This window comes from Oncorhynchus mykiss, chromosome 20 (genome assembly GCF_057628025.1).
Source record: "Oncorhynchus mykiss isolate SJ-2025 chromosome 20, ASM5762802v1, whole genome shotgun sequence".
NCBI lineage: Eukaryota > Metazoa > Chordata > Actinopteri > Salmoniformes > Salmonidae > Oncorhynchus > Oncorhynchus mykiss.
In genome coordinates this window covers 40,749,699-40,776,154 of record NC_143041.1, presented here as the reverse complement: position 1 = coordinate 40,776,154, position 26,456 = coordinate 40,749,699, and the positions used below count along the sequence as shown (strand labels likewise).

General features: G+C 46.7%; 1 protein-coding gene across 3 annotated transcripts in view; it reads left to right on the top strand.

Moving 5' to 3' along the window:
- Nucleotides 1-3,325: 3,325 nt before the first annotated feature.
- Nucleotides 3,326-26,456, top strand: part of LOC110499433 (ras-related protein Rab-40B) — a 42,754-nt gene continuing 19,623 nt past the window's right edge. The window contains exons 1-2 of one of the 3 annotated variants that reach the window (XM_036956291.2): nucleotides 3,472-3,864; nucleotides 4,069-4,305. In XM_036956291.2, the coding sequence (XP_036812186.1) occupies nucleotides 4,164-4,305 (142 nt within the window). In that variant the 5' untranslated portion in view covers nucleotides 3,472-3,864; nucleotides 4,069-4,163. Of the gene's footprint in view, nucleotides 4,306-26,456 lie in introns of all 3 variants that reach the window. The other 2 variants (XM_036956293.2, XM_036956292.2) reach the window with 2 other exon arrangements.

Here is a 26,456-nt window from a genome sequence, read left to right as displayed (position 1 = left end):
GCCAGGTTTTTCACTAAGTTGGACCTTCGTAACGCTTACCATCTTGTGCGCATCAGGGAGGGGGACGAGTGGAAGACGGCGTTTAACACTCCGTTAGGGCACTTTGAATACCGGGTTCTTCCTTTCGGCCTCGCTAACGCTCCAGCTGTCTTTCAGGCATTAGTCAATGATGTCCTGAGAGACATGCTGAACATCTTTGTTTTCGTTTACCTTGACGATATCCTGATTTTTTCACCGTCACTCCAGATTCATGTTCAGCACGTTCGACGTGTCCTCCAGCGCCTTTTAGAGAATTGTCTTTTTGTGAAGGCTGAGAAGTGCACTTTTCATGCCTCCTCCGTCACATTTCTCGGTTCTGTTATTTCCGCTGAAGGCATTAAGATGGATCCCGCTAAGGTCCAAGCTGTCATTGATTGGCCCGCCCCTAAGTCACGCATCGAGCTGCAGCGCTTTCTCGGCTTCGCGAACTTCTATCGTCGTTTCATCCGTAATTTCGGTCAGGTGGCAGCTCCTCTCACAGCCCTTACTTCTGTCAAGACGTGCTTTAAGTGGTCCGTTTCCGCCCAGGGAGCTTTTGATCTCCTCAAGAATCGTTTTACATCCGCTCCTATCCTTGTTACACCTGACGTCTCTAGACAGTTCGTTGTCGAGGTTGACGCGTCAGAGGTGGGCGTGGGAGCCATTCTTTCTCAGCGCTCCCTCTCTGACGACAAGGTCCACCCATGCGCGTATTTTTCTCATCGCCTGTCGCCGTCGGAACGTAACTATGATGTGGGAAACCGCGAACTGCTCGCCATCCGGTTAGCCCTAGGCGAATGGCGACAGTGGTTGGAGGGGGCGACCGTTCCTTTTGTCGTTTGGACTGACCATAGGAACCTTGAGTACATCCGTTCTGCCAAACGACTTAATGCGCGTCAGGCGCGTTGGGCGCTGTTTTTCGCTCGTTTCGAGTTCGTGATTTCTTATCGTCCGGGCTCTAAGAACACCAAGCCTGATGCTTTATCTCGTCTCTTCAGTTCTTCAGTAGCCTCCACTGACCCCGAGGGGATTCTCCCTGAGGGGCGTGTTGTCGGGTTGACTGTCTGGGGAATTGAGAGGCAGGTAAAGCAAGCGCTCACTCACACTCCGTCGCCGCGCGCTTGTCCTAGGAACCTTCTTTTCGTTCCCGTTCCTACTCGTCTGGCCGTTCTTCAGTGGGCTCACTCTGCCAAGTTAGCCGGCCACCCTGGCGTTCGGGGTACGCTTGCTTCCATTCGCCAGCGTTTTTGGTGGCCCACCCGGGAGCATGACACGCGTCGTTTCGTGGCTGCTTGTTCGGTCTGTGCGCAGACTAAGTCCGGTAACTCTCCTCCTGCCGGCCGTCTCAGGCCGCTTCCCATTCCCTAGATTTTGTCACCGGACTGCCTTCGTCAGCGGGGAAGACTGTTATTCTTACGGTTGTCGATAGGTTCTCTAAGGCGGCTCATTTCATTCCCCTTGCTAAGCTTCCTTCTGCTAAAGAGACGGCACAAATCATCATCGAGAATGTTTTCAGAATTCATGGCCTTCCGTCAGACGTCGTTTCGGACAGAGGTCCGCAATTCACGTCTCAATTTTGGAGGGAGTTTTGCCGTTTGATTGGGGCTTCCGTCAGTCTCTCTTCCGGCTTTCACCCCCAGTCTAACGGTCAAGCAGAACGGGCCAATCAGACTATTGCTCGCATCTTACGCAGTCTTTCTTTTCGCAACCCTGCGTCTTGGTCAGAACAGCTCCCCTGGGCAGAATACGCCCACAACTCGCTTCCTTCGTCTGCGACCGGGCTATCTCCTTTTCAGAGTAGCCTCGGGTACCAGCCTCCGCTGTTCTCATCTCAGTTCGCCGAGTCCAGCGTCCCCTCCGCTCAGGCTTTTGTCCAACGTTGCGAGCGCACCTGGAAGAGGGTCAGGTCTGCACTTTGCCGTTATAGGACGCAGACTGTGAGGGCTGCTAATAAGCGTAGAACTAAGAGTCCTAGATATTGTCGCGGTCAGAGAGTTTGGCTCTCCACTCAGAACCTTCCCCTTAAGACGGCTTCTCGCAAGTTGACCCCGCGGTTCATTGGTCCGTTCCGTATTTCTCGGGTCATTAATCCTGTCGCAGTTCGACTTCTTCTTCCGCGATACCTTCGTCGCGTCCACCCGGTCTTCCATGTCTCCTGTATCAAGCCCGTTCTTCGCGCCCCCGCTCGTCTTCCCCCCCCCCCCCATCCTTGTCGAGGGCGCACCCATCTACAGGGTCCGCAGGATTTTGGACATGCGTCCTCGGGGCCGTGGTCACCAGTACCTCGTAGATTGGGAGGGGTACGGTCCTGAGGAGAGGAGTTGGGTTCCCTCTCGGGACGTGCTGGACCGTGCGCTGATCGAGGATTTCCTCCGTTGCCGCCAGGTTTCCTCCTCGAGTGCGCCAGGAGGCGCTCGGTGAGTGGGGGGGTACTGTCATGTATTGTCATGTTGTGTCTTTCTGTCCTTTCCTTTCACCCTGTCTCCCTCTGCTGGTCGTATTAGGTTACCTTTTCTGCCCCGCTTTCCCCCAGCTGTTCCTTGTCTCCTCCTAACTACCTCATTCACCCCTTTTCCCACCTGTTCCCTTTTTCCCTCTGATTAGGTCCTCTATATCTCTCTCTGTTTTTGTTCCTGTCCTTGTCGGATTCTTGTTTGTGTGTCTCATGCCTGAACCAGACTATCATCGTGTTTGCTGCAACCTTGTCCTGTCCTGTCGGAATCTACCTGTCCATCTGAGCCCACGTGTGTTTATCATTAAAGAAACTCTGTTTGTTAATTCGCTTTTGGGTCCTCATTCACGCACCTGACAGGTATTTTATGGCGCTAGGAAGACGTTAAGTGATTTGGTGAGAGGTATCAGTAGCTTCACAAAGCTTAATTCTGGCACGAATCACCCCCCATACACTATTCACAGGACAAGAGATCCCTGGTCTGTTTTATTGATATTGAGCAATGTATCAAATATAGCCCTTTATTTATAATGGTACAGTTCAGTTGTATTTTACCTGAATTATGTATATTGTATGTGGACTATTGTCTCTAACAGTTTTTTCTTAGGGAAAACTTAATCCATTAAATAGGTAATACTATTATTGATCACATTTTAACACGATTTGTAATTATAATTTCCTCATCAAAATGATTGTAACTGTTTTTCTCAAAATGTGCTGCTGTTTTACAGCGAGACTGGCTGTCCGATTGTTGTCTGAATATAAGAATGTCAGTAAATCCGTGGAACTGTTCTGCGCTAGGCTACGTCAGAAATCGTGCCCAGCCAAAACACAACAAACCAAGCCACGCTGTCCACTGCCAAACCAGTGGCTGCTGCGGGCGCCCACAAATACTGACCCGGAATCAGTTCAAGCAGCCGTCATCGGTCATCCTATCCCTTCCTACATGGTTAAAATCCCTAACACTGATCTCTCATCAGGGCTAGCGTTGACTCCAGCTCAGACCGAACAAGGCTTGGCAAGCAGCGGTAGTCACACCCCTCTCTTGTATCAAATGGGTATTTAGGGTTTTTGACTGACGTTTGCAGCGACTACTACCGATTCAAGGCTGCCCTAGCAACCCGCTGGATGAGCCAACCATAGCGGCGCAAGGCTTGACCCTCTGCGGCTACTGGAGACATGCCTGCTTGGAGAGAGGAAACGACAGACATCCGAGAGAGCTGCGGAACAGCGTGGCTGGCGACCCAAAAGCAGGACTATAAAAAAAATGACACTTCTGGTACTTTAACGGCACGGTAGCGTGAATGAAGGATTTATGGAAAGAAGATTTGAGCACAGGAACAGGTTCGGCGTGAGCGGCAAGCTTTGATGTTACAGTGGATTACACTGTAGATGTAGGCTCATTTTTATACATTTTTAATTACATTGTGTTGTCACTTTCGGTGACCAAATTGACACTTGTAGCTTTCATTCAAGCTTCTATTTTGGAGACTTTGTGAGTTACCAGATATTATTTTTGAATCGTAATATAAACAGTCGAAGAACACCACATTAAATTTGACTCTCTTTTTTGCTCCTTTGATTCGTGCGTCACACAGCTCAAATCTCCAGTTGGAGGAAAAACGGAAGAAGTGATCGAACAGTCGTGTACACGGTGTTCCATGATGGAACATAATCATTCTTCACCGTGAGGATGAACCACAGAACCAGCCCCGCCAAGGCTTACGATTTTCTGCTCAAGTTTCTCCTGGTCGGGGACAGCGATGTGGGAAAGGGGGAGATACTTGCGAGCCTCGAGGACGGAGCCAGCGAGTCTCCATATGGCTACAACATGGGTGAGTGTCCAGTTTACAACAGTGTAAATACAAAGAAACAAACAATACATTTTCATTTCAAACATTTTATTTATAGAAAAGGTTTAATTAACATTACTTCTACGCCGTGCTTCTACATCTGCATTGCTTGCTGTTTGTGGTTTTAGGCTGGGTTTCTGTACAGCACGTTGTGACATAGCCTGATGTAGAAAGGGCTTTATAAATACATTTGATTGATTTGATGTTATGATCACCACGAATCGAAATATTGAAAGGAACATATATTGATTGCGCAACACAAACCAGTGATCACACGCAGTCCATTTTATGCACAACTCGTTATGGCTGGTACAGTACATGTCATCTGAGCCCAGAAAAGCGCAGTGGTCGTCATTCCTTAGCTAGCCAGTGCACATTCTTGAAGTTAAATGCGGTTATATTTGGGATTAGTGGACTAAGACCATGGCTGGGCATGTCATCTTGGACGTCTGCGAGTCCGTGTATCCCAAATGGTGCACTACTTCTGACTAGGGCCCATATTACTCTGGTCAAAAGTAGTGCCCTATTTAGGGAATATGGTGCCATTTCGGACCAGAGTATGGATGATCATCACGAAGGACAAGACATATTATGGCCTTTGATGTCACCCACCAGTGTCAGAGCTTGACAGTCTTCTAGGGGGGAAAAAACAATAGATGTTTTATTACTGGAGATATTGACTGACTTGTTGCACTCTGCCATAAGAGGTTGACTGTAATATTACAGTCATCTGTCAGAGAACTGGTTCTCCACCCCCCCCCCCCCCCCCCCCCATCTCTCTTTCTCTCTCCCCCCAATATCTCTTTCTCCCCCATCTCTCTCTCTCTCCCCCCATCTCTCTCTCTCTCCCCCATCTCTCTCTCTCTATCCCCCCCATCTCTCTCTCTCTATCTCCCCCATCTCTCTCTCTCTCCCCCATCTCTCTCTCTCCCTCCCCATCTCTCTCCCCCATCTCTCTCCTCTCTCTCTCTCCCCCTCCCCCCATCTCTCTCTACTTCCCCATCTCTCTCCCCCCATTTCTCTCTCTCTTTCTCTCTCTCTCTCTCCCCATCTCTCTCCCCCCATTTCTCTCTCTCTTTCTCTCTCTCTCCCATCTCTCTCTCTCCCCCCCATCTCTCTCTCTCTCTCCCCCCCATCTCTCTCTCTCTCTCTCCCCCATCTCTCTCTCTCCCTCCCCCATCTCTCTCCCCCATCTCTCTCCCCTCTCTCTCTCCCCCTCCCCCCATCTCTCTCCCCCCATCTCTCTTGCTCTCTCGATCTCTCTAATATCTCTTATCCGCGTCCCTAAATAAGAAATCCACACCGTAACAATGTGCCATAATGTACCTTGTACTTGAACATAAAAGAAGTGTAATGAAATCTTGGCCATATAATGTCTCACCACCCATTGATTTTCACAATGTTTAACTTGAGTGTGCTACCCTAAAGGTGGTAGGTAGATGTTGATTTCGGGCATGTCTGAGCTTGTTTCTTCAACCGTGGGAAAACTCTCTCTCTCTAGCGTTGGTTCGAAGGCACGTCCAAGCTTGTTTCATCAACCGTGGGAAAAGTCTCTCCAGTGTTGGTCGAAGGCAGCTCAGACATCAGACAGCTATTCAGGAAAAGCACACACCAATGCTTTCCAATAAGTCAATACCACCAGTACTGCCCGAGCCACGGTTTTTCCACAGCAATCATCATACACACTGCAAGAAGAATGCTGAGGGGAAACACAAGAGCTACGGCAGGGCATGATACAATAATTAGGTTGTGAGCATAAATGCATATTTCTGTTCTCTGTAAGTAAAAAAAACAAAACAATGAAGTGCATCCTATGTTTGTGTATATAATACAGACTTGGGAGAGAGTACCTCAGGGACTGACTCTTCTAGTTCCAGGCCTGGGGAGAGAGTACCTCAGGGACTGACACTTCTAGTTCCAGGCCTGGGGAGAGAGTACCTCAGGGACTGACTCTTCTAGTTCCAGGCCTGGGGAGAGAGTACCTCAGGGACTGACTCTTCTAGTTCCAGGCCTGGGGAGAGAGTACCTCAGGGACTGACTCTTCTAGTTCCAGGCCTGGGGAGAGAGTACCTCAGGGACTGACTCTTCTAGTTCCAGGCCTGGGGAGAGAGTACCTCAGGGACTGACTCTTCTAGTTCCAGGCCTGGGGAGAGAGTACCTCAGGGACTGACTCTACTAGTTCCAGGCCTGGGGAGAGAGTACCTCAGGGACTGACTCTTCTAGTTCCAGGCCTGGGGAGAGAGTACCTCAGGGACTGACTCTTCTAGTTCCAGGCCTGGGGAGAGAGTACCTCAGGGACTGACTCTTCTAGTTCCAGGCCTGGGGAGAGAGTACCTCAGGGACTGACTCTTCTAGTTCCAGGCCTGGGGAGAGAGTACCTCAGGGACTGACTCTACTAGTTCCAGGCCTGGGGAGAGAGTACCTCAGGGACTGACTCTTCTAGTTCCAGGCCTGGGGAGAGAGTACCTCAGGGACTGACTCTACTAGTTCCAGGCCTGGGGAGAGAGTACCTCAGGGACTGACTCTACTAGTTCCAGGCCTGGGGAGAGAGTACCTCAGGGACTGACTCTACTAGTTCCAGGCCTGGGGAGAGAGTACCTCAGGGACTGACTCTACTAGTTCCAGGCCTGGGGAGAGAGTACATCAGGGACTGACTCTACTAGTTCCAGGCCTGGGGAGAGAGTACCTCAGGGACTGACTCTTCTAGTTCCAGGCCTGGGGAGAGAGTACCTCAGGGACCGACTCTACTAGTTCCAGGCCTGGGGAGAGAGTACCTCAGGGACTGACTCTTCTAGTTCCAGGCCTGGGGAGAGAGTACCTCAGGGACTGACTCTACTAGTTCCAGGCCTGGGGAGAGAGTACCTCAGGGACTGACTCTTCTAGTTCCAGGCCTGGGGAGAGAGTACCTCAGGGACTGACTCTTCTAGTTCCAGGCCTGGGGAGAGAGTACCTCAGGGACTGACTCTTCTAGTTCCAGGCCTGGGGAGAGAGTACCTCAGGGACTGACTCTTCTAGTTCCAGGCCTGGGGAGAGAGTACCTCAGGGACTGACTCTTCTAGTTCCAGGCCTGGGGAGAGAGTACCTCAGGGACTGACTCTTCTAGTTCCAGGCCTGGGGAGAGAGTACCTCAGGGACTGACTCTACTAGTTCCAGGCCTGGGGAGAGAGTACCTCAGGGACTGACTCTTCTAGTTCCAGGCCTGGGGAGAGAGTACCTCAGGGACTGACTCTTCTAGTTCCAGGCCTGGGGAGAGAGTACCTCAGGGACTGACTCTTCTAGTTCCAGGCCTGGGGAGAGAGTACCTCAGGGACTGACTCTTCTAGTTCCAGGCCTGGGGAGAGAGTACCTCAGGGACTGACTCTACTAGTTCCAGGCCTGGGGAGAGAGTACCTCAGGGACTGACTCTTCTAGTTCCAGGCCTGGGGAGAGAGTACCTCAGGGACTGACTCTACTAGTTCCAGGCCTGGGGAGAGAGTACCTCAGGGACTGACTCTACTAGTTCCAGGCCTGGGGAGAGAGTACCTCAGGGACTGACTCTACTAGTTCCAGGCCTGGGGAGAGAGTACCTCAGGGACTGACTCTACTAGTTCCAGGCCTGGGGAGAGAGTACCTCAGGGACTGACTCTACTAGTTCCAGGCCTGGGGAGAGAGTACCTCAGGGACTGACTCTTCTAGTTCCAGGCCTGGGGAGAGAGTACCTCAGGGACCGACTCTACTAGTTCCAGGCCTGGGGAGAGAGTACCTCAGGGACTGACTCTTCTAGTTCCAGGCCTGGGGAGAGAGTACCTCAGGGACTGACTCTACTAGTTCCAGGCCTGGGGAGAGAGTACCTCAGGGACTGACTCTTCTAGTTCCAGGCCTGGGGAGAGAGTACCTCAGGGACTGACTCTTCTAGTTCCAGGCCTGGGGAGAGAGTACCTCAGGGACTGACTCTTCTAGTTCCAGGCCTGGGGAGAGAGTACCTCAGGGACTGACTCTACTAGTTCCAGGCCTGGGGAGAGAGTACCTCAGGGACTGACTCTTCTAGTTCCAGGCCTGGGGAGAGAGTACCTCAGGGACTGACTCTTCTAGTTCCAGGCCTGGGGAGAGAGTACCTCAGGGACTGACACTTCTAGTTCCAGGCCTGGGGAGAGAGTACCTCAGGGACTGACTCTTCTAGTTCCAGGCCTGGGGAGAGAGTACCTCAGGGACTGACTCTTCTAGTTCCAGGCCTGGGGAGAGAGTACCTCAGGGACTGACTCTTCTAGTTCCAGGCCTGGGGAGAGAGTACCTCAGGGACTGACTCTTCTAGTTCCAGGCCTGGGGAGAGAGTACCTCAGGGACTGACTCTTCTAGTTCCAGGCCTGGGGAGAGAGTACCTCAGGGACTGACTCTTCTAGTTCCAGGCCTGGGGAGAGAGTACCTCAGGGACTGACACTTCTAGTTCCAGGCCTGGGGAGAGAGTACCTCAGGGACTGACACTTCTAGTTCCAGGCCTGGGGAGAGAGTACCTCAGGGACTGACACTTCTAGTTCCAGGCCTGGGGAGAGAGTACCTCAGGGACTGACTCTTCTAGTTCCAGGCCTGGGGAGAGAGTACCTCAGGGACTGACTCTTCTAGTTCCAGGCCTGGGGAGAGAGTACCTCAGGGACTGACTCTTCTAGTTCCAGGCCTGGGGAGAGAGTACCTCAGGGACTGACTCTTCTAGTTCCAGGCCTGGGGAGAGAGTACCTCAGGGACTGACTCTTCTAGTTCCAGGCCTGGGGAGAGAGTACCTCAGGGACTGACTCTTCTAGTTCCAGGCCTGGGGAGAGAGTACCTCAGGGACTGACTCTTCTAGTTCCAGGCCTGGGGAGAGAGTACCTCAGGGACTGACTCTTCTAGTTCCAGGCCTGGGGAGAGAGTACCTCAGGAAGAATGTTTGGTAGGTTACTTTCTAAGTGTAATTTGTTAGGTTCTAGTTACCTGACAAATTTTAATTAGGAAAGTAACTTTTGGATTACCCAAACCCCATAAAGTAATCGGATTACTTTTAGACTATGCTCCCCTTAAGAGGCATTAGGAAAAATACAAACATTTAAATTGAATGACATCTATATCTAAGATAAATCAATGTTAGAGTTTACATAGCTGGCCATAATTTTTTAGCGTTTTACTTTATGCGTTGGTTATGTAGGCTTCATTGCTTTACACTACAGATAATAAGAATCATAGGATTAGACTGTTTTTACATTAAAAACCAGTCTGTCAGATTTCCAGTCATTCCAATTCATTTCATAGGCCTACCCCTTGATCTAAAAGTATAGGACTTGGAAATATAGATCAGCCAAATTGTTTTACCGGAGCATAACCCAAAAACTATGGACTTATTAGCTTACTCTGTTGTTTATGACTCTGTTGTCCTGGAGGACTGATTGGGCTTATTGCTTCCAGTTGAAAAGGAAATGCTGCTCTCATGGAATGGAATCCTTTTCGTTTCAGCACTACCAAAATGTGCTATTTGCATGTTAAAATATATGCCATATGCTGCATTTGCTATAGACCTAATGTTTACGTTTTTGTTCGTGACACTTTTTGATAACTCCATAGTTTGCAGCCTCTTTAAGTCTTATCAAAAGTGTACGAGTTTTAGCATGTGTCTGTAAGGCCTATCAATATTTTTGTGGAATCAGCACAAATTCGATTGAGCAATAAAAGCCCCACCTTAAAATAAACTTGTTTTTGACAGTACAGAGCACTATACCACAGTGGAGTTTAGAAGGGAGGAACTACCTCAAACTTTTATTCCATAGGCTGGGATCCGCACTATGCACTATGCAGCAAGAGCGCATTTTTCGCAGGTTGACGTTTCTTGGCATGAGTCTCGTCCTGGAGCCAGAGCTGAGCGGTTTCCACTAGATGGGGAAAGCTGCAAAGTCAAAATTGGCTGTATTGTAAAAATGTATGAAAACAAAAGGGATATTTTTGGTCTTAATTTAAGGTAACGGTTAGGCATTATGGTTAGCAGTGTGGTTAGGTTTAAAATCTGTTTTTATGACTTTGTGGCTGTGCCAGCTAGTGACCACCCACTGGGCACACCACGTCATTTCAACATGGATAATATTTGGTTGAGATTACAACCTCTATTCACCCACACAAAAAGACAGCCAAACGTTAGTTGAATTACCAAAGTGTTACCACTATGTGTTCAACCATATAAAAGCACTACCAAATTCCAATGAAAAAAACAATGTCAGAATTTTGGTTTAGTTGTCACAACATGTCTAATAACTATGCTTTCCACCATTTTAAAAGCACGGCAAAGTTCAAAAGGTTAATAGAATGTCAGATATTCGGTTTATTTATTCAACAGATTGTGTTATAACTGTGCTTTATCTGACAGCAGAACCAAACGACCTGGATTACAGTTGAGATTACATTAAAACTACATGGTGCAAGTGATCAATGCCGTTGGAGATTCTGTACAGATTATCACAGTCCTATGACGACCTATTCATGCTATCTTGAACATGCACCCTTTAAATGATTATATAAGATATTATATATATATATATATATATATATTAGTAACGAGTAACCTCAATGTGGGCATGTATGTTTTATTCAATTATGGTTTAATGTTACATTAGTTTGTAAAATGGCCTTAACTTCAGGCAATTTACTGGATTACAAAAGTAATATTATGTTTGGTTGACAACGCAACCAAATATCAACATTCAACTGAAATGTATTTATTGTTTGGATAGTTCCATCTGAGCCACTGGTTTAATCCCATTCTTTAACTTTTATTTTAGGTTGAGTTGGAGATATGAATCCTTGTTAATAAGACATTTATTGTACTTCAAAAATGATATTGAATTGTGTTTGGTTGTCAACACAACCAAATATCAACATTTGAAGGAGTTTTATCTTCTGCCTGGAAAGTTCCAGCTGTGCCATTGACTTAGTCTGGCTTTAATTCCAGTCTACAAATTGTTAATTGAAATGTTGGAAACATCTCAACCAAAAATATAACTTAAAGAATAGGACTAAATAAATTATAACTTTATTTAAATAACGTTTAATTTAGTCCTATTCTTTAACATATATATGTATGTATGTATGTGTGTGTTTAAGAATGACTAAATTAAAAACTTTATTTTATATATATATATATAATATAATATAATGTGTGTACCAGTCAAATGTTTGGACACACAAACTCATTCAAGGGTTTTTCTTTATTTTTACTGTTTTCTACACCTCGAGCTCAACCTCAACAAGACAGAGCTGTTCTTCCTGCCGGAAAAGGCCTGCCCACTCCAAGACCTCTCCATCACGGTTAACAACTCCACAGTGTCGCCCTCCCAGAGTCAAAGAACTTTGGCGTGACCCTGGACAACACCCTGTCATTCTCTGCAAACATCAAAGCAGTGACTCGCTCCTGCAGGTTCATGCTCTGCAATATCCGTAGTGTACAATCCTACCTCACACAGCAAGTGGCACATTCTAATCCAGGCACTTGTCATCTCCCGTCTGGACTACTGCAACTCACTGTTGGCTGGGCTCCCAGCTCCCTGCTTGTTCCATCCTCTGCACACTCCACTGGCTTCCAGTCGAAGCTCGCATCCACTACCAGACCATGATACTTGCCCACAGGGCAGCAAGATGTACTACCCCTCGCTACCTTCAGCCTAAGATTGAGACTTGTCCCGAAGCCACTCCTGCATTGTCTTGGCTGTGTGCTTAGGGTTGTTGCCCTGTTGGAAGGTGAACCTTTGCCCCAGTCTGAGGTCTGTAGGTTTTCATCAAGGATCTCTCTGTACTTTGGTCCGTTCATCTTTTTCACGACCCTGACTAGTCCCTCAGTCCCTGCCACTGAAAAACATCCCCACAACATGATGCTGCCAACACCATGCTTCACCATAGGGATGGTGCCACCACCATGCTTCACTAGTCTCCCAGTCCCTGCCGCTGAACAACATCCCCACAACATGATGCTGCCACCACCATGCTTCACCGTAGGGATGGTGCCACCACCATGCTTCACTGTAGGGATGGTGCCACCACCATGCTTCACTAGTCCCTCAGTCCCTGCCACTGAACAACATCCCCACAACATGATGCTGCTACCACCGTGCTTCACCGTAGGGATGGTGCCACCTCCATGCTTCACTAGTTCCTCAGTCCCTGCCGCTGAACAACATCCCCACAACATGATGCTGCTACCACCATGCTTCACTAGTCCCTCAGTCCCTGCCACTGAACAACATCCCCACAACATGATGCTGCTACCACCATGCTTCACTAGTCCCTCAGTCCCTGCCGCTGAACAAAATCCCCACAACATGATGCTGCTACCACCGTGCTTCACCGTAGGGATGATGCCAGGTTATCTCCAGACATGACGCTTGGTTTAATCAGACCGGATAATATTTATTCTCATGGTCTGAGAGTCTTTTTAGGTGGCTTTTGGCAAACTCCAAGCAGGATGTCATGTGCCTTTTACTGAGGAGTGGCTTCCGTCTGGCCACTCTACCATAAAGCCTGATTGGTGGAGTGCTGCAGAGATGGTTGTCCACCTGGAAGGTTCTCCCTTCGCCACAGAGGAACTCTAGAGCTCTAGTCATAGTGACCATCGGGTTCTTGGTCATCTCCCTGACCAAGGCCCTTCTCCCCAGATTGCTCAGTTTGGCTGGGCATCCAGCTCCAGGAAGAATCTTGGTAGTTCCAAATTCTTCCATTTTAGAATGATGGAGGCCACTGTTCATGGGGACCTTCAATGCTGGAGAATTGTTTTGGTACCCTTCGCCAGATCTGTGCTCGACACAATCCTGTCTCGGAGCCATACATACAATTCCTTTGACCTTATGGCTTGGTTTTTGCTATGACATGCACTGTCAACTGGGGAAGCGTTCATAGACAGTTGTGTGCCTTTCCAAATCATGTCCAATCAATTGAATTTACCATAGGGGGACTCCAATCAAATTGTAGAAACATCTCAAGGATGATCAATGGAAACAGGATGCACCTGAGCTCAATTTCAGGTCTCATAGCAAAGGGTCTGAATACTTATGTAAATTAGGTATTTCTGTTTTCTATTTTTTTTTTTTCAATTTAAAGTTTTATTAAGTTTTCCTGTTTTTCAATCAACCAACAGAACACATTCCACATTCACAGATGTGACAGGCTTTAAAAAAAATAAAAAAAATAAAATAATACTTTTGAAAAAATAAAAATACAAATTAAATGAATGATAAAGTCAAATAAAAGCATTTATTTTTCTTAATCTATATATTTTCCTTGGTACATATATACATACATACATACATACATACACACATACGTACGTACGTACATACATACGCACATATACATACACACACCTACGCACACGTACTCAAAAACTACATTAAAATAAAAACACACACAAAAAAACATAACACTTGCAGCAGCACTATCAAGGTTCTTATCAGCTATTTCAAGCATTCGCTGAGACGACGGGCCAATAGTTAGTTTTTAGGTTTTACGGTACCTTACACATGTATCTGCGCATTTCCCTAGTCACCCCGTTCACTCTGTCCAGTTTGAAATATAGTTGAATAGTGGAGACCAGAGTCTATCAAACTTGGGCTGTCTCTTGTGGAGGTCATAAGTGAGCTTTTCAAGAGGAAGAAAGTCAACAATCTGGTCAATCCACATGTTTTCTATTTTTAATAAATGTGGTATTTCTAAAAACCTGTTTTCACTTTGTCATTATGGGGTATTGTGTGTGTGTGTGTGTGTGTGTGTGTGTGTCGCTGAGGATTATTATTTGGTTTATCCATTTTAAAATTAGGCTGTAATATAACAACATTTGGAAAAAGGCAAGGGGTCTGAATACTTTCCGAAGGCACAACACGACCAAAAGTATGTGTACACCAGCTCTTCGAACATCTCATTCCAAAGTTGGTCCCCTCTTTGCTGCTATAACAGCCTTCACTTTTCTGGGAAGGCTGTTCACTAGATGTTGGAACATTGCTGCAGGGACTTGCTTCCATTCAGCCACAACAGCATTAGTGAGGTCGGGCACTGATGTTCAGCGTTTAGGCCTGGCTCGCAGTCGGCGTTCCAATTAATTCCAAAGGTGTTTGATGGGGTTCAGGGTCTGTGCAGCCCAGTCAAGTTCTTCCACACCGATCTCGACAAACAATATCTTAATTGCCTAGTGCACAAAGCGAGGTCTATAATCATGATGAAACAGGAAAGAGACTTCCCCAAACTGTTGCCACAAAGTTTGAATCACAGAATCGTCTAGAATGTCATTGTATGTTGTAGCATCAAGATTTCCCTTCACTGGAACTAAGGGGCCCAGCCCGAACCATTAAACCAGACCCAGACCATTATTCCTCCTCCACCGAACTTTACTGTTGGCACAATGCATTGTGGCAGGTAGCGTTCTCCTGGCATCCACCAAACCCATTCTCGTCGGTTGGACTGCCAGATGGTGAAGCGTGATTCATTAGTCCAGAGAACGCGCTTCCACTGCTCCAGAGTCCAATGGCAGTGAGCTTTACACCACTCCAGTCGACGCTTGGCAGTGCGCATGGTGGTCTTAGGCTTGTGTGTGGCTGCTCGGCCATGGAAACCCATTTCATGAAGCTCCCGACTAACAGTTTTTGTGCTGACGTTGCTTCCAGAGGCAGTTTGGAACTCGGCAGAGAGTGTTGTAACTGATGACAGACAAATTTTACGCACTTCAGCACTTGGCGGTCACGTTCTGTGAGCTTGTGTGGCCTACCACTTTGCGGCTGAGCCGTTGTTGCTCCTAGACGTTTCCACTTCACAATAACAGCATTTACAGTTGACCGGGGCAGCTCTAGCAGGGAAGAAATTTGACACTGACTTGTTGGAAAGGTGGCGTCCTATGATGGTTCCACGTTGAATATCACTGAGCTCATCAGTAAGGCCGTTCTACTGCCAATGTTTGTCTACGGAGGTTGCATGCCTGTGTGTTCGAAGTAGCTGAATCCTTAATTTAAAAGTAATCCTAGAAGTAATCATCTAGTTGTTAAAAAGTATATGTAATCTGATTTTAAAATATTTTTTCTGATATTTTTTTTTTCTGTTACTTCCCAACCCTGCTCATGGGAGAGCACAGGAAAGAGCTCTCTGGTAACCTCTTTGTTCTCTTTCGGGTCTGGCTGCTACACAGTCTTCTATTACAACTGATCTATTAGATATTGTGGGAAACCACTAGGTACGTTTATGATTTGGTAGCTTTGATGCTAGGTCTATTAGTGAACATGTATTGTGTAATAAGTGAATTTGTCCAAATATATGTATGGCATCTTCAAATGAGGGGACTAGATACATAAAATAATTTACTTTCTAAATGGTAAAACAGATCTGCATAAAAATACCCTCAAATGAAATCCAATGGAATGAGGGTAGTCAAGTGAATGTTGACAATGAGAAAAAGAGGGAGAGATAATAGGGTGAGAGAGGAATAGAGACAGAGATAATAGGGTGAGAGAGGAATAGAGCCAGAGGGACAGGGACAGAGATAATAGGGCGAGAGAGGAATAGAGACAGAGGGACAGGGACAGAGATAATAGGGCGAGAGAGGAATAGAGGGACAGGGACAGAGATAATAGGGCGTGAGAGGAATAGAAACAGGGACAGGGATAGAGATAATAGGGCAAGAGAGAAATAGAGACAGAGGGACAGAGATAATAGGGCGAGAGAGGAATAGAGACAGAGGGACAGGGACAGAGATAATAGGGCGTGAGAGGAATAACTGAGTCTGTCATAGCCTGCCCTAAACAGAGAGGGTGTACATCCTAACTGAGTCTGTCATAGCCTGCCTTAAACAGAGAGTGTATACATCCTGAGTCTGTCATAGCCTGCCCTAAACAGAGAGGATATACATCCTAACTGAGTCTGTCATAGCCTGCCCTAAACAGAGAGGGTATACATTCTATCTCAGGACTTTACAGAGGGTCATAAAGTTTTAAAGAATATTCATATTTTTTTTACAAACCCAAGAGCTTGTTGCATTACGAGTTCCATTCTGTCAGCGGTGAGGCAGACAGGCTACCAACACACAGTGGATCAGGAAACTGTCCATTATGTAAGAACAACAACCTGGTAGATGGAGAAAGTGTTTTACAGTGAGTGTGTCCCAAATCGCAGGGTTCTGGCCAAAAGTAGTGCACTGTGTTCTTGTTTTTCTTCAATGTTGTGTTTTTTTTTCTGCTCTGCGACATTCAGAATGTGTCACTCTATTAAGACACCTCCTGAGGGAGACTTCCCAACATGCAATGCTAAGCACTTTGGAGATTCAGGGAAAGTGTTATGGGGTGTAAAACATCATCATCATCATCATCATCATCAACAACAACAGTGTTTGTTTCTATTTCCTTTAACTGATGTTTGTTTGACTGAAGCCTAGAGGAACTGTATAAAAGGCAGTTAGGGTGAATCCCAAATGGGACCCTATTTCCTATGAGTCCTGTTCAAAAGTAGTGCACCATATAGTGGATAGGGATCTATTTGGGACGTAAACATGGTTTTCCTCAGAGGACCTTAGTTAGCTGCTAATTACCTCATTTTCTCTCTTTAGTGTTTCTTTCCTAATGTTCTCAATTACAACAACACCAACCGTCGTCATCTGGAGGGAGTCGAAGGTCGGCGTGAAGTCATTCCTTTATTCCCGTGGGAAGTGTGTGTGTGTGTCCCCGCACATGTGTGTGTTCATACTCCGATTTGTTATTGCAGTCCTTTATTAAAAACACTTTATAAAAACACTGCGACATTGTGTTGTGCTTCTGAAAACAGGTTTTCCTGATTATACTATAATCAGAGTAGTGGCAGTTATCAACTTAATCTTCTGGAGAATCCAATAAGGGGACACATGACAAGCTCCCTCGGAAGAATTTAAATGACATTTTAGTATACCTATTACCTGAGGTATACCAATTAAGAGACAAATTAATGTTTTCCAAACTTATTTTGAGGTTTGTCTCTACATTGCTACTTTAAGATGAAGTTCTGTCTGACTTTTGCTACTTGAATGACGTGTTGGTTTCTACATTGAAGGCACGGACAAAATCCACACGCTGAAGAATGTGTGGGAATTCTCTGGGTGTTCTCTTCCACTACCAGTGAAATCTGTTGCATGTTTTCGTACACTACAATTTTTCCTGGTCGTATTGACATGGTTTGTTGAGTGTGGCCCTGCTCGGTTTTTGCTGGTATCACAGAATATGATGCATCTGATGAATGTTTTAATATAGGAGCCACAGTTTCCTCCACCTCCCGGCTGGTTTGGCTTGTTTTAAACACCATGGAACAGAGGCTGTGTGTTCCCCACATGGAGCACTATGGGCCCTGGTCAAACGTAGTGTACTGTATAGGGAATAGGGCACCATTTAGGATGCAGGCAGTGTTTCCCCCTTCAGCGCTCTGGCCAATAATTTATGTTGCCGTTAGGCTACTAAATGTGGAATCAACAGGATCCAACGTTCATCTCAGTTTTGGGTCAGTTCTACTAATGGGATGACATGGAGGGAGAGTGGAAGCATTTCTGTGGTCAGCCCAGTCTCCATAACCAGAGAAAGATGTTTCAGTCCCAAATCATACCCTATAGGGCTCTCGTCAAAAATAGTGTACTATGTAGGGAACAGCGTACCATTTGGGATGCGCACAGAGAGTGAGCTGGGCGGTCTGGATGAGATGATGGCTGAGTTGGAGCGCTCACAGTGGAATGACCACAGACTCTAGAAGCAGTGGAACAGTTGGAACACAGACAGTGGAATGACCACAGACTCCAGAAGAAGTGGAACAGTTGGAACACAGACAGTGGAATGACCACAGACTCCAGAAGCAGTGGAACAGTTGGAACACAGACAGTGGAATGACCACAGACTCCAGAAGCAGTGGAACAGTTGGAACACAGACAGTGGAATGACCACAGACTCCAGAAGCAGTGGAACAGTTGGAACACAGACAGTGGAATGACCACAGACTCCAGAAGCAGTGGTACAGTTGGAACACAGACAGTGGAATGACCACAGACTCCAGAAGCAGTGGAACCGTTGGAACACAGACAGTGGAATGACCACAGACTCCAGAAGCAGTGGTACAGTTGGAACACAGACAGTGGAATGACCACAGACTCCAGAAGCAGTGGAACCGTTGGAACACAGACAGTGGAATGACCACAGACTCCAGAAGCAGTGGAACAGTTGGAACACAGACAGTGGAATGACCACAGACTCCAGAAGCAGTGGAACAGTTGGAACACAGACAGTGGAGTGACCACAGACTCCAGAAGCAGTGAAACAGTTGGAACACAGACAGTGGAATGACTCCAGAAGCAGTGGAACAGTTGGAACACAGACAGTGGAATGACCACAGACTCCAGAAGCAGTGGAACAGTTGGAACACAGACAGTGGAATGACCACAGACTCCAGAAGCAGTGGAACAGTTGGAACACAGACAGTGGAATGACCACAGACTCCAGAAGCAGTGGAACAGTTGTAACACAGACAGTGGAATGACCACAGACTCCAGAAGCAGTGGAACAGTTGGAACACAGACAGTGGAATGACCACAGACTCCAGAAGCAGTGGAACAGTTGGAACACAGACAGTGGAATGACCACAGACTCCAGAAGCAGTGGAACAGTTGGAACACAGACAGTGGAATGACCACAGACTCCAGAAGCAGTGGAACAGTTGGAACACAGACAGTGGAATGACCACAGACTCCAGAAGCAGTGGAACAGTTGGAACACAGACAGTGGAATGACCACAGACTCCAGAAGCAGTGGAACCGTTGGAACACAGACAGTGGAATGACCACAGACTCCAGAAGCAGTGGAACAGTTGGAACACAGACAGTGGAATGACCACAGACTCCAGAAGCAGTGGAACAGTTGGAACACAGACAGTGGAATGACCACAGACTCCAGAAGCAGTGGAACAGTTGGAACACAGACAGTGGAATGACCACAGACTCCAGAAGCAGTGGTACAGTTGGAACACAGACAGTGGAATGACCACAGACTCCAGAAGCAGTGGAACCGTTGGAACACAGACAGTGGAATGACCACAGACTCCAGAAGCAGTGGTACAGTTGGAACACAGACAGTGGAATGACCACAGACTCCAGAAGCAGTGGAACCGTTGGAACACAGACAGTGGAATGACCACAGACTCCAGAAGCAGTGGAACAGTTGGAACACAGACAGTGGAGTGACCACAGACTCCAGAAGCAGTGGAACAGTTGGAACACAGACAGTGGAGTGACCACAGACTCCAGAAGCAGTGAAACAGTTGGAACACAGACAGTGGAATGACTCCAGAAGCAGTGGAACAGTTGGAACACAGACAGTGGAATGACCACAGACTCCAGAAGCAGTGAAACAGTTGGAACACAGACAGTGGAATGACCACAGACTCCAGAAGCAGTGAAACAGTTGGAACACAGACAGTGGAATGACCACAGACTCCAGAAGCAGTGGAACAGTTGGAACACAGACAGTGGAATGACCACAGACTCCAGAAGCAGTGGAACAGTTGGAACACAGACAGTGGAATGACCACAGACTCCAGAAGCAGTGGAACAGTTGGAACACAGACAGTGGAATGACCACAGACTCCAGAAGCAGTGGAACAGTTGGAACACAGACAGTGGAATGACCACAGACTCCAGAAGCAGTGGAACAGTTGGAACACAGACAGTGGAATGACCACAGACTCCAGAAGCAGTGGAACAGTTGGAACACAGACAGTGGAATGACCACAGACTCCAGAAGCAGTGGAACAGTTGGAACACAGACAGTGGAATGACCACAGACTCCAGAAGCAGTGGAACAGTTGGAACACAGACAGTGGAATGACCACAGACTCCAGAAGCAGTGGAACAGTTGGAACACAGACAGTGGAATGACCACAGACTCCAGAAGCAGTGGAACCGTTGGAACACAGACAGTGGAATGACCACAGACTCCAGAAGCAGTGGAACAGTTGGAACACAGACAGTGGAATGACCACAGACTCCAGAAGCAGTGGAACAGTTGGAACACAGACAGTGGAGTGACCACAGACTCCAGAAGCAGTGGAACAGTTGGAACACAGACAGTGGAATGACCACAGACTCCAGAAGCAGTGGAACAGTTGGAACACAGACAGTGGAATGACCACAGACTCCAGAAGCAGTGGAACAGTTGGAACACAGACAGTGGAATGACCACAGACTCCAGAAGCAGTGGAACAGTTGGAACACAGACAGTGGAATGACCACAGACTCCAGAAGCAGTGGAACAGTTGGAACACAGACAGTGGAATGACCACAGACTCCAGAAGCAGTGGAACAGTTGGAACACAGACAGTGGAATGACCACAGACTCCAGAAGCAGTGGAACAGTTGGAACACAGACAGTGGAATGACCACAGACTCCAGAAGCAGTGGAACAGTTGGAACACAGACAGTGGAATGACCACAGACTCCAGAAGCAGTGGAACAGTTGGAACACAGACAGTGGAATGACCACAGACTCCAGAAGCAGTGGAACAGTTGGAACACAGACAGTGGAATGACCACAGACTCCAGAAGCAGTGGAACAGTTGGAACACAGACAGTGGAATGACCACAGACTCCAGAAGCAGTGGAACAGTTGGAACACAGACAGTGGAATGACCACAGACTCCAGAAGCAGTGGAACAGTTGGAACACAGATAGTGGAATGACCACAGACTCCAGAAGCAGTGGAACAGTTGGAACACAGACAGTGGAATGACCACAGACTCCAGAAGCAGTGGAACAGTTGGAACACAGACAGTGGAATGACCACAGACTCCAGAAGCAGTGGAACAGTTGGAACACAGACAGTGGAATGACCACAGACTCCAGAAGCAGTGGAACAGTTGGAACACAGACAGTGGAATGACCACAGACTCCAGAAGCAGTGGAACAGTTGGAACACAGACAGTGGAATGACCACAGACTCCAGAAGCAGTGGAACAGTTGGAACACAAACAGTGGAATGACCACAGACTCCAGAAGCAGTGGAACCGTTGGAACACAGACAGTGGAATGACCACAGACTCCAGAAGCAGTGGAACCGTTGGAACACAGACAGTGGAATGACCACAGACTCCAGAAGCAGTGGAACAGTTGGAACACAGACAGTGGAATGACCACAGACTCCAGAAGCAGTGGAACAGTTGGAACACAGACAGTGGAGTGACCACAGACTCCAGAAGCAGTGGAACAGTTGGAACACAGACAGTGGAGTGACCACAGACTCCAGAAGCAGTGGAACAGTTGGAACACAGACAGTGGAGTGACCACAGACTCCAGAAGCAGTGGAACAGTTGGAACACAGACAGTGGAGTGACCACAGACTCCAGAAGCAGTGGAACAGTTGGAACACAGACAGTGGAGTGACCACAGACTCCAGAAGCAGTGGAACAGTTGGAACACAGACAGTGGAATGACCACAGACTCCAGAAGCAGTGGAACAGTTGGAACACAGACAGTGGAATGACCACAGACTCCAGAAGCAGTGGAACAGTTGGAACACAGACAGTGGAATGACCACAGACTCCAGAAGCAGTGGAACCGTTGGAACACAGACAGTGGAATGACCACAGACTCCAGAAGCAGTGGAACAGTTGGAACACAGACAGTGGAATGACCACAGACTCCAGAAGCAGTGGAACCATTGGAACACAGACAGTGGAATGACCACAGACTCCAGAAGCAGTGGAACAGTTGGAACACAGACAGTGGAATGACCACAGACTCCAGAAGCAGTGGAACAGTTGGAACACAGATAGTGGAATGACCACAGACTCCAGAAGCAGTGGAACAGTTGGAACACAGACAGTGGAATGACCACAGACTCCAGAAGCAGTGGAACAGTTGGAACACAGACAGTGGAATGACCACAGACTCCAGAAGCAGTGGAACAGTTGGAACACAGACAGTGGAATGACCACAGACTCCAGAAGCAGTGGAACAGTTGGAACACAGACAGTGGAATGACCACAGACTCCAGAAGCAGTGGAACAGTTGGAACACAGACAGTGGAATGACCACAGACTCCAGAAGCAGTGGAACAGTTGGAACACAGACAGTGGAATGACCACAGACTCCAGAAGCAGTGGAACAGTTGGAACACAGACAGTGGAATGACCACAGACTCCAGAAGCAGTGGTACAGTTGGAACACAGACAGTGGAATGACCACAGACTCCAGAAGCAGTGGAACAGTTGGAACACAGACAGTGGAATGACCACAGACTCCAGAAGCAGTGGAACAGTTGGAACACAGACAGTGGAATGACCACAGACTCCAGAAGCAGTGGAACAGTTGGAACACAGACAGTGGAATGACCGCAGAGATTCTAGAATCCCTCTGCTCCAACAGAATCCTTCCTTAAACTGTTGTTGAGGTCGCAGGCCACAGAACCGTTCCAAACCAAAATAGATCACTTGATTATAGTTCAGAACACACACATACAGGGAAAGAGTCACGCATGTACAAAGACAGAAGTACTAAATTACTGCGTGGTAATATCAGCATGGAGGGCCAAAACTCCATCCCACTAAAACAGGATGATATTTCAGGCGTCTTTTCAAACAGCTCTTACACTAAAGGGCATTTTCATAATTTTCACAATTTCACAGTATTATTCCAACCTCATTGTGAGACAAATCACATTTTTGACTAGACTGGGCCTTTAACAGAAGGCGAGGGAGGACAGGAAAAGAGAGTGGGAATGAGGAGAGCTATTGAGCCCTACAGTAATCGTACTGAAAGAAAGTGCATGCCATCAGTAACAGATGGCAGAGAGGTGAGATGGAGGGATGAAGGTTGACAGATGGAGGGATGAAGGTTGACAGAAGGAGGGAAAGGGGGGAGTGACCTGTAGGATTCAGCCTTACTGTATTAGACTGGTAGTACTGTATTAGGCTGGTAGTACTGTATTAGGCTGGTAGTACGTATTAGGCTGGTAGTACTGTAGTAGGCTGGTAGTACTGTAGTAGTAGGCTGGTAGTACTGTAGTAGGTGACTGACTGGATGTCTCCCAAATGGCACCATGTTTCCTCTATAGTGCACTTCTGTTCACCAGAGCCCATAGGGAATCAACCAACCCAATGCAGCTGTTTTCTTATTGTCTGGATACGTAGAGCTACACTAATCATACAACAATTACTCTGACATATCCTAACCTAGAGAGAGCATTTATTTTTACACGGAAAGTCTACTGTGTGGTGTGTGTGTGACCAGGTCTGCCAGGCAACACAGGGCGCTGGGGCAGCAGGTCACCCTAACGATTCAAGTGTTGGGCCACTAACCGAAAGGTTTCTAGTTCGAATCACCAAGCTGATTAGCTGAAAAATGTGCAGATATGAGCTTGAGCAAGGCACCAGGGTCGCTGTCAATAATGGCTGATCACTGGCCGTGACCCCACTCTCTCAGGGAGTGCACTTGTACAAAAATAAGCACCCCCTATTTGACCTCTGATGATGCATGTCAACAGACATAATAATGATTATCATAACCCCTTACATAACGTCGCCTCTCCACAGTGTTTTGTGTGTAAGGCTGTATGTGCTAGACTTTGGGTTTTTCTCAAAATAACCCTTCAGGCTCCTGAGGGGCCCTTAAATGGAAACTGTCTCTCAAAATAACCCTTCAGGCTCCTGAGGGGCCCTCATATGGAAACTGTCTCTCAAAATAACCCTTCAGGCTCCTGAGGGGCCCTCATATGGAAACTGTCTCTCAAAATAACCCTTCAGGCTCCTGAGGGGCCCTCATATGGAAACTGTCTCTCAAAATAACCCTTCAGGCTCCTGAGGGGCCCTGATATGGAAACTGTCCCGTTTTAACTGGAGCTGCCACCTCACACAGAGTTTCATAAGAGTCAGAATCACATCCCATATCAACTATCATTCAATAGACATAAACAAGGAAGTACAGTGCCTTCGGAAAGTATTCAGACCCCTTGTTTTTCCACACTTTGTTACGTTATAGCCATATTCTAAAATGTATTAAATGTGGGGGGGTTTTCCCCAGCAATCTACACACAATACCCCAAGACAAAGCGAAAACAGGTTTTTAGAAATTGTACCAACTGTATTAAAAATAGAGAAGATAACTTATGTAAATAAGGTTTCAGACCCTTTGCTATGAGACTCGAAATTGAGCTCAGGTACATCCTGTTTCCATTGATCATCCTTGAGATGTTTCTACAACTTCATTGGAGTTGTCATGGCGTGGCCCTTCTGGGTGTATATTGTGGCCCTCCCACCACAGGTTTTTACAAAGGTCATAAATCCCGGGTAGAAACTCTCTGCCAAGGAGTATTGAGGGACAGAGCCTATGGAGAACAAAGACATTCTTCTTGCCCAAAACGCCCAATCCCCAAAATTGGAGAATTAAACTATATTTATATTTTTGAGAATGTGGGTATTGTCCGTGGGTATTTTTAAAGAACAATCCTGTCAAATTGGTTTCATTTGGTGATCTCACGAAGGACAGGAAACACACATTACTGTGTCTTTGTTTGTGTACACTTCTCAATTACTAGTTTTGCATGTGATGGTTGTTTAAACTATATGATTGAATATGAATCTATTTGTGAGAAGATTTGATGTTGGCCTTCTAAACAAGATACTTGTTTAGACAAAGTTTTAACTAGTCAGTGGCCACACCCCCATGAGCCCAGACATCACAGCAGGCGTCATGGAACAGACCATTCTTCCACAGAGAATGAAACCACCCGTGAGCCCAGACATCACAGCAGGCGTCATGGAACAGACGATTCTTCCACAGAGTATGAAACCAACCGTGAGCCCAGACATCACAGCAGGCGTCATGGAACAGACCATTCTTCCACAGAGTATGAAACCAACCATGAGCCCAGACATCACAGCAGGCCTCATGGAACAGACCATTCTTCCACAGAGAATAAAACCACCCGTGACAAAAGGACTAGACCAGAGAATGTGGAGCTGTCGCTACATGTTGAATTGGTTGGCAACGCTACAAAAGGACTAGACCAGAGAATGTGGAGCTGTCGCTACATGTTGAATTGGTTGGCAACGCTACAAAAGGACTAGACCAGAGAATGTGGAGATCATTCCCTTGTTGAAATGGCTAAGAAATCTACAAATTAAAGAACAATTATTCAGGCTGCAGCTGTTTTTAAACACTTTAGTCTGGTAAACACATCCGGTCTAAGAACATTTCCGAATGGTACTCTGAAGTATCCATTATAACAACCTGCACCTCAGACAGAGGCTTTCTGTCGACTGACTATCCAGCAGACGGACCGGCGTCCACAGAGAGGGACAACAAAGGCATACACTCGTAAATATGTACATTTTAAATGTATTTTCGAATGAGCGGTTGTTCATGTTTAATGTATAGGCATTTCCATGAGTGTAGTGTAGTCAACTGTATGTACTTGAATCCACTCTCAGTTTCCTGTTCTTGGGCGGTCCCCACCCCCTTTTTTTTGTCTACCAAGCCGTCATCACGGTTTCGGCCGCTAGGGACTTTTTTTTTGTATCATGTAGTAACCAATGTATAACATTTTTTTTGTGTGTGTGTTTTATGTAAACCTGTGATTGATTAAGTTAGTTAGTAAATAAATAATTTGTATATTGCTGAGTCATGATTCTATACTAGGGTTCGTGCAGATATCCAAGGATTTGCGACGTTCAGTAATGAGACTGATGAGGTAATAATACATTAAGTGACTGTAATCGATAAGATATGAAAATATCTGAAGAGTTATATTCGGAAATTGACACTATATAAACAATACTTTTCTGTGGTGCCCCGACTTCCTAGTTATAGTTACATGATTAGTTAAATTGTGTAATTAAATTATACAGAGAATCGATTTGATAATATAAAGTCTTCACATTTAATGATATCAAACACTACAACAGGGTCCATCTGTGGTAAATGAAATTGATTGGACATGATTTGGAAAGGCACACACCTGTCTATATAAGGTCCCATAGTTGACAGTGCATGTCAGAGCAAAAACCAAGCCATGAGGTCGAAGGAATTGTCCGTAAAGCTCAGAGACAGGATTGTGTCGAGGCACAGATCTGGGGAAGTGTACCAAAACATTTCTGCAGCATTGAAGGTCCTGAAGAACACC